The following is a 12,773-nucleotide window of genomic DNA, read 5'->3' as shown; positions in this document are numbered from 1 at the left end:
TCCTTCACCCATTTCACCTACACCCACCTCTACCTCTGGCAACCACCAATCTGTTCTCTATATATGTTTCTTTTCATTTCATTTTGTTTTGTTTTAGATTGCACATGTATGTTAGATCATACAGTATTTGTCTCTCTTTATATAACTGAGAAGTATATTTATAGATACGTGTATATATTGGGGTACATCTTTAAATCATATATATTAAAAGTGTACATAATCAAATAATAGAAGACTACTGGGTGAGAAATTTCTAGTTAGTAGCTAGTTGTCTTTTTACAAGAGTTAGCTCTCGGGAATAAATTACAGGGATTGTAATACTGCATTTGATGATGTGGGAGACAAGAACATGAAAGGAATAAATAAGCGAAGCCTGATACACTATTGGCAATCTTAATAAGTAAAACCATTTCCAAAAGTATAGAGTTAACTTGGATTAACAATTTACCTACTGGAAAATCTGAGTAAAGTAAAAAATTTTACTGTTTCAAGGTTGCCCTTATCATATGTCTTAACTTTTTTTTTCTTCTACTTTTTATAGTCCAAATTTGATGGCCTGGATCCAGAAGTCCTAAATAGTCAAGTTTCTAAATATGCCAAATTTGTGACTCAATTGGAAAAAGGCTTGCCACCCAACAGTGTAGTTCCTCAGCTAAAATGTAAGGTGGAAAAAATGAAAGAAAAGGTAAGTTTGGTAGAAATTATTTCAAAAACTCCAGGTCAGTCCATCCATTACTACCTGATGCTAATGAGACCAAAGTCTGGAATTCTCCCCTGTTTAAATTAGCTTAGCAGAGAGAAAAGAAAGAACAGACCAATTCAATCTTTTCAGAGACAGACCGCATCCTTATCTTCAATTGGCCAAATCATGAATTGAATACCTTGGTTCAGGGGCATTCAGAGTAAGAGCTTCCCCCTCCCCCCCCCCCCCCCGCCCCGTCTCCCCCTCCCCCATCCCCTGTGTTAGGGATCTTAGTGCAGGAATCGGCTGGAGGGGATGGCAAGATGCTGACCCACTCAGCCCTTAGACAACCAGATGAGGCTAGTGCAGTCTTGTCCATTTGTACCACCGCGCCAAACACACATGCCATTTTCTAGACATGCCACGATGTGAGGGTTGAGAAGCCCAGCAGTGGGTTTGTGAAGCTGGCTCTTTGAAACCTAATGCTGCTAAACGAGTACTTGAAATGGGAAAGAACGGGAGTATGATTTTATCCTTTTAAGCAGTTTTAGATTTTTTTAAAAAAGATGAGAGAAAGGACTAAAAGAAGACATGAGTAGGAAAAGTAAGCAAAACGTCAGGCACAACAAGAAGCAGTTTTTCCCCAAGAAGAGCGTTTTTGCAGTTTTTCCCTCTTTCACTTTACAGTATGTAGTAAAAACGCTTTTCCAAAGTTACTTACGTCAGCCTCTTTGTTCTCCATTGCCCTTCGTGTGGTTATATCGTACAATTGTAAACAAATCTATTTGTTACAGTCTTTGTTCCATTTTGCATTCCTTCAAAGGTCTAGTGGATTTTTTTTAACTTGTATATAATAAAAGTCACTTTTTGTGGTATATAGTTCTGTGGGTTTTTACAAGTGGGTAAAATCATGTATCCAACACAACAGGACTCTACAGAATCATTCCATTACCCCCCAATTTCCCATCTGATGTTCTTTGTCATCAGCCCCTCCATCCATCCCAGTCTTAGGCAACCACTGACCTGTTTTCTGAACATCCCAGTCTTAGGCAACCACTGACCTGTTTCTAAAGTTCTTCATTTTATAAATGGAATTTTAAAAGGAATAATACAATATACAGCCTTTGGGTCTGTCAGTGTTCACTTAGAAAAATGCATTTAAAATGCATCTAGGTACTTATCTTCAGAATATGTAACACACTCTTATAATTCAAAAATAAAAGGAGAAATAACCCTTTAAAATGGGCAAAGGATTTGAATAGACAGGTCCCTGAAGAAGATACATGAAAAGATGCTGAATATCATTAGCCATCAGGGAAATGCAAATCAAAGTTACAATGAGATACCAGTCCATACCCACTAGAATAGCTATCATCGAAAGGATAGATTATATAATAAGTGTTGGTGAGGATCTGGAGCAATTCGAACCCTTACATGTTGCTGGTGGAATTAGAAACTGGTACCGCTTCTTTGGAAAACAGTTTGGCAGTTTCTCAAAAGTAATTCCATTTCTAAGCATGTATCTAAGAGAATTGAAAACATATATTTACACAAACATGTGCATGTGAATGTTCTTAGAGGCATTATTCATCATAGCTAAAAGTGAGAATAACGCAAAAGTCTTCAACTAATGACTCAATCAACAAAATGTAATATATCCATACAATGGAATGTTATTCAGTAATAAAAAGGAATGAAGTACTGATACCTGCTACAGTATAGATGACCCTGAAAACATTATACTAAGTGAAAAAAGCCAGTCACAAAAAGACTACATAGCATATGGTGTCATAGATAGGAAATGTTCAGAATAGAGAAATCCATAGATAAGAGAAAGTAGATTCGTGGTTACTGGGGACTATGGAGAAGCAGAAGTGGGTGGTGAGAGTTAATGGGTATGGGGTTTCCTTTTGGGGTGATAAGATAGTGATAGGTGGTTAATAGTGGTAGTTCTAAAGTTAGATAGTGGTGATAGCTGTACAATCTCTGTGAATTAGAATATCTAAAAAAAGGATTCTTTCATGTTGTTACGTGAATCAACAGTTTATTTTTATTGCTGAGTAGTATTATTGCCATCGGTTTATCTATTCACCCATTGAAAGACATGTGGGTTATGACCAGTTTTAAAGCGATTATTAATAAGCTACTATACACAGTGATGTATAGCTTTTTGAGTGGACATGAGGTTTTGCTTCAGTGGGGTAGATAACTAGGAGTGAGATTACTAGGTGGCATGGTAAGTATGTGTACGTATATGTTTATAAGAAATTCCCCTAGTTGTATTTCAAAGGTAACGATTTGCCTTCCCACAAGCAGCGTGTGAGAATTCTAGCTGTTCCTCAGCCTCCCAGCACTTGTTCTCATTGGGGAGGGCTTTGTGTGGTGTGGCTTGGTTTTCATTTTAGTCACTCCGGTAAATGTATAGAATAGCTCACAGTGGTCACCCTGCATTTTGCTAGTGACTAATGATGTGGAGCATCTTTTTTTTAATGCTTCTCCTCCATCCTTTTATCTTCCTTGCTGAAATATGTGTTTGGCTCTTTGCCCAATTTTTAATTTAGTTGCTTGTTTTGTTATTACTGTGTTTTAAGAGCTCTTTACCTAATCTGGATCAAAGTCCTTCTTCAAATATATAACTTGAAAATATTTTTTCCCACTCAGCAGCTTGTCTCTTTAGTCCCTTGCCAGTGACTTTCACTTGATCTTAGCCAAAAGGCCGAGAAGTGATGCCAGTGACTTTCAGAGCACAGACTGTGTTAACCCGAATAAAATTCAATTTATATGTTTTGCTTTTACGGATTATCTTTTTAGTATAGTACCTAAAAATGTTTTGCCAAACTTAAGGGTCACACAGATTTTCTCCTGTATTTTCCTCTAGAAGTTTTGTAGTTTTACGCTTTTTTTTACATTAAAGTTTATGATTTATTTTGAGTTATATTGCATAAAATATGACATACATGTCAAGGTTTACATTCTTTATATATCGATATCCATTTGATCCAGGACCATTATTTGAAAAGACCATCCTTTTCCATTGAACCGTCCTTGCACCTTTGCGAAAAGTCAGCTGGCAATATTTTTTAGTCTGTTTCTGGGTTCCATTCTGTTTTGTTGTTCTGAGTCTATTCTTTCTCTGGTACTACACTGTCTTGATGACTATACTTAGTAAGTCTTGAAATCAGGTAGGCATAAGTCCTCCAAATTTGTTCTTTTTTTCGTAACTGTTTTGTCTATTCTAATTCCTTTACCTTTCCATATAAATCTTAGAATTAGGTTGTTGATATGTATAAAAAATTGTTGGCAAGTTTTGAAGGATTGTGTTGAATCTATAGATCAATTTGAAGAGAACTGACTTCTTAACCAGAGTGAATTTTCCAATCTATTACCAGCGTATCTCTTCATTTAGTTGTCTTCTTTTATTTTTTTCATTGAAGTTTTGTAGTTTCAATACATAGATTCTGCATGTATTTTATTAGATTTATAACTAAGTATTAATGTTATCCTGAATAATATTGTTTTTAATTTCAAATTTCAATTGTTCATTGCTGCTATATAGGAATACTATTGACCTTTGTATACTGATCTTATATCCTGTGAACTTACTAAATTCACTTTTTAATTTTAGGAGATTTTTGTACATTAAAATGAATTGGGAAGTGTGTCTTCCTCTTCTGTGTTCTGGAGGAGATGGTGTAGAATTAACATTATTTCTTCTTTAAATTTTTAGCACAATTCACCAGGGAAGCCATTGCAGCATTAAATTTTCTTTATTGGGAGGATTTGAACTAGAAATTGAATTCCTTGATATATATTGAATTATTTGGGTTATCTTTTTTTTTCTTGAGGGATTTTATAGTGTATTTTTGTATATATAGACATAGAGTTGATCATGGTATTTCTTTATTATCCTTTAAAAGTATGTGGGATCAGAAGTGATGTCTTTTTCATTGTTGATGTTGGTCATTTGTATCTTCTATATAGATTTGTCTGTTCTCTCTCTGCTTATCTATCTGTCTGCCAACTAATCCGTCCATTCATTCAGTTGTTTATTTGTGTCAATATGAACTTGTGGATATATATTTTATTAGATTATAATAAATATAATAATATAATAAATATATAATGCAATACTACATTTTTATTGTTTGCTTAAATCATTACCACTTTGGCCATCAAGATTCTCTCAGTTGACTTCTGTGTCCCTTTGATGTACCCCATCATTTTCATTTTTTTTTTGTACTTTTACCTTTACATGTACTGTAAGCATGATATATTGCTGCTAATTTATTTTATATCATCATCTTTCAGGACAATAAAAATAGGAAACAAAATGAAATTAATTTTGCCTCTATTCCATTTCCAGTGTTCTTCATTTCTTTGTATGGATCTAAGATTCTGATTCATAGCATATTCATTCTGCCTGAAGAACTTCCTTTAATATTTCTTATTGAGTAGGTATGCTAACAATGAATTCCCTAAATTTCCATTTTGAAAAAGTCTTTATCCTTTATTTTGAATGATAATTTAACTGGATATATAATTCTAAGTCAACAGGTTTTGTTTTTTCTTTCAGCAATTTAAAAGTATCCTTTCATTGCTTTCTTGCTTGCATGGTTTCTGACAAGAAATCTGCTCTAGTTCTTGTCCCCGTTCTTCTGTAGATAATATGTATTTTTTGGTTGGACTGCCTTCAAGATGATCTTGTTTTCTTAGTTTTTGTCAGTGTATAATGTGATATGCCCAGGTATGTGTTGTTGTCGTTGTTTACCATTTGCATTTATCCTGCTTAGCATTCTCTGAGTTTCTTGGATCTGTGGTTTGGTGTCTGTCTTTAATTTTGGAAAAAAAAAATGCGGCCATTATTTTTTCTTTGGGATTTCTATTGCATATTTTAGACCACTTGATTGCTGTCCTATAGCTCTTGGATGTTCTGTTCTGTTCTGTGGTTTTGGTTTTTGTTTTTGGTTGCTTGGGTTTCTTTTGTTTTCACTATTTTTTCTCATGTGCCAGTTTGGGGAATTTCTACTCACTTATCTTCCAGTTCACTGATTCCTTGGCTGTGTCAAGCTCAACAAAGGCATTCTTTGTCTCTCTTGCTGCCTTTTTCAATTCTAACATTTATTTAATTTGTAATTATAGCTTCACCCTTCCTATTGACATTTCCCATCTGATCTTGTATGTTGCCTACTTTTTCCATTAGAGCCATTAACATATTAATTACAGTTATTTTGAATTCTCTATTAATTTCAACATTGTGTGTATTCTATCTTTCTATTTCCTTTGTCTCTTAAATGTATGTTTATCTTCACTTTTTATACAGTTCTTACATTTTTTACTGAAAGGCAAACATCTTATATGGTACAGTAGATACTAGAGTAAATAATTTTTATGTCTTTCCTTCTACTTGGCTTTTTGTATGGCATGCTATCTTAAATATAGTAAGGAGTTGGGCTGGATTTGAGGTTTGATGTTGCTATGGTTACCCTTAGTCTATTACAGCCTTCAAATTATTCTTTTGATAACTTGTGTTTATGGTTTGCCAAAGATTATTTTTTCAACTTTTGTTTCTCTGTGACCTTGGGTCCTCCCTTTTTATTGTCCCCAGAGAAAATCTGTATTTTACAGCTAACCAGTCTGTATTGGACTGTTATTTTTATTCAATATTTGTTAGCCTGATGGGAGAGATGAGGAGGGGCATTCCCTCATGTGCTGATTAAGCCTCTATCTTAGCAAGGCACTAAGTCCCTTGTGCTTAGACTTCTGACCTTCACAGGTGTTCCTGCCCCTCCTCTAGCTGTAGTAATGAGCCTAGAATGTATTTCTTTCTATTCCCCATGAGTAGAGCTTTTATTTTTCCAGTTCTGTTTCTCCAGTTATATACAGAAATCTACAATGGGTTATTACCAGTGTTTAAAATGACAGTGTTTGTTGCTCACTTCCCTGACATTAAGTCTTTTGTTCCATAAAGAAACTAGGAGAAATGGGTTGGTTAGAGTTATTAATAGTAGCTGTTATTTTCCTTCCCCAGCCAGTACCATCAGGTAGGCATTCTTAGGATTCTCCCCACTCTTCCCTGTGAACACCTCTATATTTGTAGCCCCCAGGGACTTCACACTCTCATGCTACCCTACGCTCACTCTTTAGCAATTTATTTGTAAAATTTAGCTGAATCTTCTTACTAGCTTAAATGACAACCCAAGGCATCTGTCCTTGGTAAGCAAATTCTCAGGTCCTGTTTTTTTGCTGTAGAGAAACCAGTCTCTCCCCAAATTTTGAGTTTGTTGGTTGCCCTGCAACCTTAATTTTTTGGTGGGCTCGATAGAAGCCATTAATTTTTCATTTGTCCAGATATTTCTTTTTGTAAGAGTGTAAGTAGTGTTCATTCCAATTCTCTACATTCCTGAAATAAAACCAGAAGCCTTGAGCTATGTTTTTAAGATAAAAAGCAAGGTGCCTTTGAGAGTGTTTGCTTTCCAGCTTCCAGTTATCATTGACTTGAGGAATCCAACTTTGAAGCCAAGACATTGGGCAGCTATTGAACAAACAGTTGACGCCACCCTAGTGGACCTTGACATTCCATTAACCTTGGAGAAGCTCTCTGAGTTGCATGTTTTCGATTTTGGCCAAGAAATCCAGGACATTTCTGGACAGGCTTCTGGAGAAGCTGCCTTAGAAATAATTCTTAAAAAGGTAAACCTGAAAAATATATATTCTCAAGATCAGGGAATATAAAGGTTTTCATATTCAGCATGAAGATCACCAACTTTTGATTCATCTAGATGGATTTTTCAACTCTGCAGCTTTCACCCTCTCATTATCAGCCATCTTTCTGTTCTTTCCCTACATTTATTATCATTATCATTATCATCAGCACTTTTATCAATATCCTCTTTCTACTTAGCTTCAAGCCCAATAGGAACTTGTTAACAACGAGGTTTGAAATTGGCATGCTTATTTAAAAAACCACATACCAAGGAAGATCTTTTATAGCAAAATACATTATCTTTCAAACTACTAAAAAAAAAAAACAAGCCAAAACTGTGAAATGCTACAAAAGACATTGAAGAAACTTCCCTACTTAGGCTACTTACCTCCTTATCCTAAAAATACACACATACCTACAAATCATCTGTGTAAAAAAATATTTTCCTTATAGTTTTTTGATATTTCCCTTATATTAAAGCATAAAGTGGTAAGGATACACATTAAGGTATCACAAGTTATTCTTAGGTATTAATGTTTGTCAACAAAATTTAGCTTATCAGTATGCTTTAACCAAGAAGAAAATATTGAGTTTTAAAGGCAGTCAGGAGGAGAATGGGATAATTATGGATTTTTCACTTATTTCTTTTTTTTATTAAATATAATTTATTGTTATATTGGTTTCCATACAACACCCAGTGCTCATCCCAACAGGTGCCCTCCTCAATGCCCATCTTCATTTATTTCATTCTACATACATTTATTGAGCGCTTAAACACAAATGAATTTAGGTATTCTAAGATTTGAATTATTTCTAAGGTGGAAGATTCTTGGAAAACAACTGAATTTGTCGTTCTCCCTCACCGTGACTCCAAAGATGTGTTTATCCTGGGCGGCACAGATGACATACAGGTGGGTAACTGAGTTATTAAAAACCTGTGGTAAAGACTTTTTAAGTCAGACCTACCCCTGAATCTTCTGTAGGAGGTTATGATGGAGAAATGAAATATGAGAGTTACTAAATAAGAAAAAATCTATTTGGAAAGGCAAAATATGAATATGAATAAATGACATGAATGCTTGTACATGAAGTATCTAGCAAAGCAATAAATATGGCATATATATATGTCGTGTGTGTGTGTGTGTGTGTGTGTGTGTGTGTGTGTGTGAATTATGATCCTGCAGTTAACTGTTGAGGAATTTAGAAAAGCCAGAGATAATTTATGGCTGAAGTGATCAGAGAACCCTTCCTAGACCAGCCAAGACATGCTGGACTTGAAAGAGTAAATGGGATTTGACAGACATAGATGAGAATGAAGGGCATTTCAAACCATTTAAATGAGGCAAAAAAACAGAACAAAACAAAACAAAACAAAACATGAACAAGCATTTCAGATTCATAGCACACTAGGAAACTAGGTTCACTTGAATTTTTTTGAGATGGGAAATAGATGACCATACTCTATGAATAACAAAAGAAAATAAATCTAATCCATGTTTTTGGAATATTCTTAATGACTTAAAATCCAAGGGCACCTTTGTTTAACCAAAGGATCTGTGTCTTATGGCCTAAATATAGAAAGCAAAGCCCTGGCCCATTAGGGTGTACCCAGGTCAGAACTAGGGATGCAATGGCTTTGCTGGGTGTAGGTTGGAAGAGTAAGGCCAGATGTCACTCTGGGCAGTGGATGGCAGAGCAGACCCAAGATGAAAATCAGGCAGGATGAGGCCAAGTGGTGCTAGGTGGTGTCACTTCTGTTCTCAAGAAATTCACAACTTAAAAAGAGCAATTAAAAGCCTTTAGATTCACAGACACATTTTTTGAATGCACATGTCTTGTGAGGGTTGCTGTAGTGTAAGGTGGGGGAAGTAGGGGAAGAAGGTAGAGGGAACACTGTTCGTAGTCATTCTGAGCTAGTTTCCCTCTTCCTCAAGATAATTGAGAGAAAGTGATGTTTCATTGGTAGAGGAGACAGCTTATTTTGCAAGTTTTGAGTACTTTGAGAAATAAAAGCCTGCATGACCAAATGGTATAAAGAAGATACCAGATACCTAAAAGTAGGGGAAGTGAGGAAAAGAGTATTGAGCCAAACAGAAACATGTGCCATTAATAATTACAGAAACGGCTAAGATTTGGCAATCAAAAGTTCTCTTCTCGGTGACTTTTGAGAGAATATCATGGTAAAGTGGATAAGGAAGGGAAGTGGATGGGTAGGAAACAGTAGGTGCTACTAAGCTATTTATTCAAAAAGCTTCTAAGTGGACTCTTGGGATTAAATATCTGTATTATCATTGAGAGCACAAACACATGATGTTGCATGTTTTCGTCTTTCTTTAAAGGTCCTTCTTGATGACAGCACCATCAATATTGCAACCATTGCCTCATCACGTTACGTTGGTCCACTGAAAACTCGAGTGGATGACTGGCAGAAGCAACTTGCTTTATTTAATCAAACACTGGTAAGTGAGGACAATTTCAATTCATGCACTCAGAAAATTGGAGAGCCACAGAACCTTAGAAGTCATTTCAATCACTTAAATATTATGTAGTTTAGATACAAGATTTAATTGTCAATATTTTATTATGTTCAGAATGTAAGGAAAATGCCAATATATTAAGCTCTTCTTTAGATGATTATGCCATCTCCTTGTATTAGTTATTTTTGCCATGAAACAGAATACCACAAACTTGATGGTATGAAACAGTGTACATTTATTAGCCCACAGTTTCTGTGGGTAAGGAGTTCAGATGTGGCTTAAACCGGGTCTCCTACTTAGGGTCTCAAACGTTCAATCAAGATGTGGGCCAGGACTCGATTCACATCAGAAGTTCAGCTCAGGGAGGGTTCCCTTCCAAGCTCACTCAGGTTGTTAGCAGAAATCATTTCTTTGCAACTCTGGAACTAAGGGCTTTAGTTTCTTGCTGGCTGTTAGCTGGATTCATCCTCAGCTCCTACATGTTCCCCACGTTTTTTGTTTATTTGTAAGTCTATAGTTTCAGTGAAACAAAAACTGACAGTGTGGTGTGAAGTTTACGTTTAAAGTTTTCACAGCAACCTACCACATGCCTGAAAAGACCTTACAATGGAGTTCTAGATGCCGGTCTAGATGGGGTCAAGTACTGATGGGTATCATGATTCAAGATAGCATTTTGGGTATTAGTTAAATCTTAAGATTAAAAAAATTGTGTGTGTGTCTGTGTGTTTTAAAGTGACCACTGCCCCAGTCAAAAGACCCGGGCTTTTGAAATCATTCAGCTCTTAAAATGACTCAATAAGCATGTGTTGTCACATGTGAGAACACAGCATGACTGAATCCTGCCACCAATGGTTTCAGAATTCAAAGTTCAAAAAAACAGAGAGGCTCCAGGAGTTGTTCACTCTAAGAACATGAGCCCTTGTGTTTCCCTACTGTCATTGCCCATGTACCACCCTCTTCCCCTCCCTAAGTACTTCAGCTAGTGGCTCGGATGGACAAGCTGATACTTATAACCTAAATGATTGGAAAGAAAGGGTCTTTGTGTCAATTTGAAGACTTAGCACCTCTAAGACAGAGCAATCTGCCTATGCATATACTCCAATAAAAGATTTTTCCCTCCTCAACCAGTTTCCATCCCAAAATGGCAGGGGGCTTTGGTCACTTATTAACTGGCTTAGACCTTTTCTGGCAGCAGAATTAAGCTCAGGCAGGGAGCACCTTGGTTTATAAGCTGCAGGCATTCACAGCTTTTAAACAGCTTCTCACAGTGCTGCATCAACTTCACATTTACTGGAAAAACATGCACTGTTGCTTGAAGTCTCCTTGGTACCCTTCCTTGTGGTACACCCTTCCCTTTTATTTGATTCTACTTCAGATTATCCCACAGTGAAACAAAGAACCCACTTATACTGATCTTTGTTCCCATCCAATCTCTCTCTTAGACTAAAGATTTTTAGCTTGATTTAATTATATTTAAGCTTCTATATATTCTAATATGAAAAGTTATCTGTGAAATAACACACTAAGTAGGAAACGATAATTTGTTCCAATTTTGATTCATAGAGATCTTTTTCAGGAATCCACCCTCTTGGATGAACACTTTACAATCTGACCCCTGTTTGGCCTCTACTGATGGCTGAGCCAAGCCAGAATTAACTATGTAGAAAGTATGAGACCTGCGATAAATCAGGGGGACACTAGGCTTTAGGCATAACCCCCAAATCTGCAGTGAGAAGTGAGAAACTCTTTCACAGATGTTGAGCCTATGCATGCAATGGCAGGAGGCATAGGAGACCATGAGATCTACAACCCCAACACTGCAGTTCTGGTTTCTTTTATTAACCATGCTTCTCCAAGGGGAGAAGCAATGGGTGATTTTCTTCTTCCTCCAGTCCTCTGGGTTTGCCACATGCTCTGTCACAAGCAGATTTTACTCTTGTGATTGAAGAAAATAAATCCTGTTTCTTTTTTAAAAAGGAAGAGAGGGAAGAATATAGAGACAATTGAGGCAAAAATAAAAAACACCTTTTTTTGGAGAGCCTTGTCTATATTTGGAAATAGTCACTTAATAACACTTCCCAACCCTTCATATTTCTTTTAGCATCTTGCTTCCCCTGAGACTGTCTGCTCTGAGCATTTTAATCCTCTTTCTCTGGGTCCCTTCTGATTAACGTACAGTAGATTCCTTATAACTCTACTCAGTAGAAGAGGGGTAGAAATTAGGCTGCAGTGAGTCTTGGACCTTTTAAGGAGTTTCCATCTCAAAGAAACTGTGTGAAGCTCCCCCAGTGAAAGATATAGTGAGTCCCCATGTAATTATTTTTAATGTAACTGTGTTTTTAATTCAGGATTAAAAATTGATAATGCTCATATTTTTCTCCTAGGAAGAGTGGCTGAACTGTCAGCGAAACTGGCTCTACCTAGAAAGTATTTTTAATGCTCCAGATATTCAGAGGCAATTGCCTGCCGAGGCTAAGATGTTCCTTCAAGTGGATAAGTCATGGAAGGAAATCATGAGGAAGGTGAACCGGTTGCCTAATGCTCTTCGAGCCGCTACTCAACCAGGTATAAAACACAATTTCAAAAACACACAAAAAGACTTTACAGGCATCTAAACTGTTTAACGCCTATAAGGCTCTAACAATATGTGGTACACTCAATCCTTGATTCTTGTCAGTATTAGTGACCAGGAATATTTGATACTCTTATTGAACGATGTGAATTGAACACTGTTGTTGTTGTTTTTGTTATCGTTCTTGTTATCATTGTTATTATTACCTCTCAGCTTAGTTCATAGTTTTGGCACCCAAGAATCTGATTTTTTTTTTTTTGCTGCTTTTATAATTTGGGGATGCTGCCACAGAGTATCAATGATGCTTACATGTCACAATTTGACTACAAGACATATATT

General features: G+C 36.3%; 1 protein-coding gene across 1 annotated transcript in view; it reads left to right on the top strand.

Moving 5' to 3' along the window:
• Positions 1-12,773, top strand: part of DNAH6 (dynein axonemal heavy chain 6) — a 244,563-nt gene that overhangs the window by 91,037 nt on the left and 140,753 nt on the right. The window contains exons 18-22 of the mRNA XM_078444658.2: positions 542-685; positions 7,160-7,372; positions 8,204-8,296; positions 9,725-9,844; positions 12,247-12,427. Of these exons, the coding sequence (XP_078300784.2) occupies positions 542-685; positions 7,160-7,372; positions 8,204-8,296; positions 9,725-9,844; positions 12,247-12,427 (751 nt within the window). The remainder of the gene's footprint in view (positions 1-541; positions 686-7,159; positions 7,373-8,203; positions 8,297-9,724; positions 9,845-12,246; positions 12,428-12,773) is intronic.

This window comes from Panthera onca, chromosome A3 (assembly GCF_046562875.1).
Source record: "Panthera onca isolate mPanOnc1 chromosome A3, mPanOnc1 haplotype 2, whole genome shotgun sequence".
Lineage (NCBI taxonomy): Eukaryota > Metazoa > Chordata > Mammalia > Carnivora > Felidae > Panthera > Panthera onca.
The sequence above is the reverse complement of the archived record's forward strand: the minus strand, read 5'-3'. Positions and strand labels throughout refer to the sequence as shown.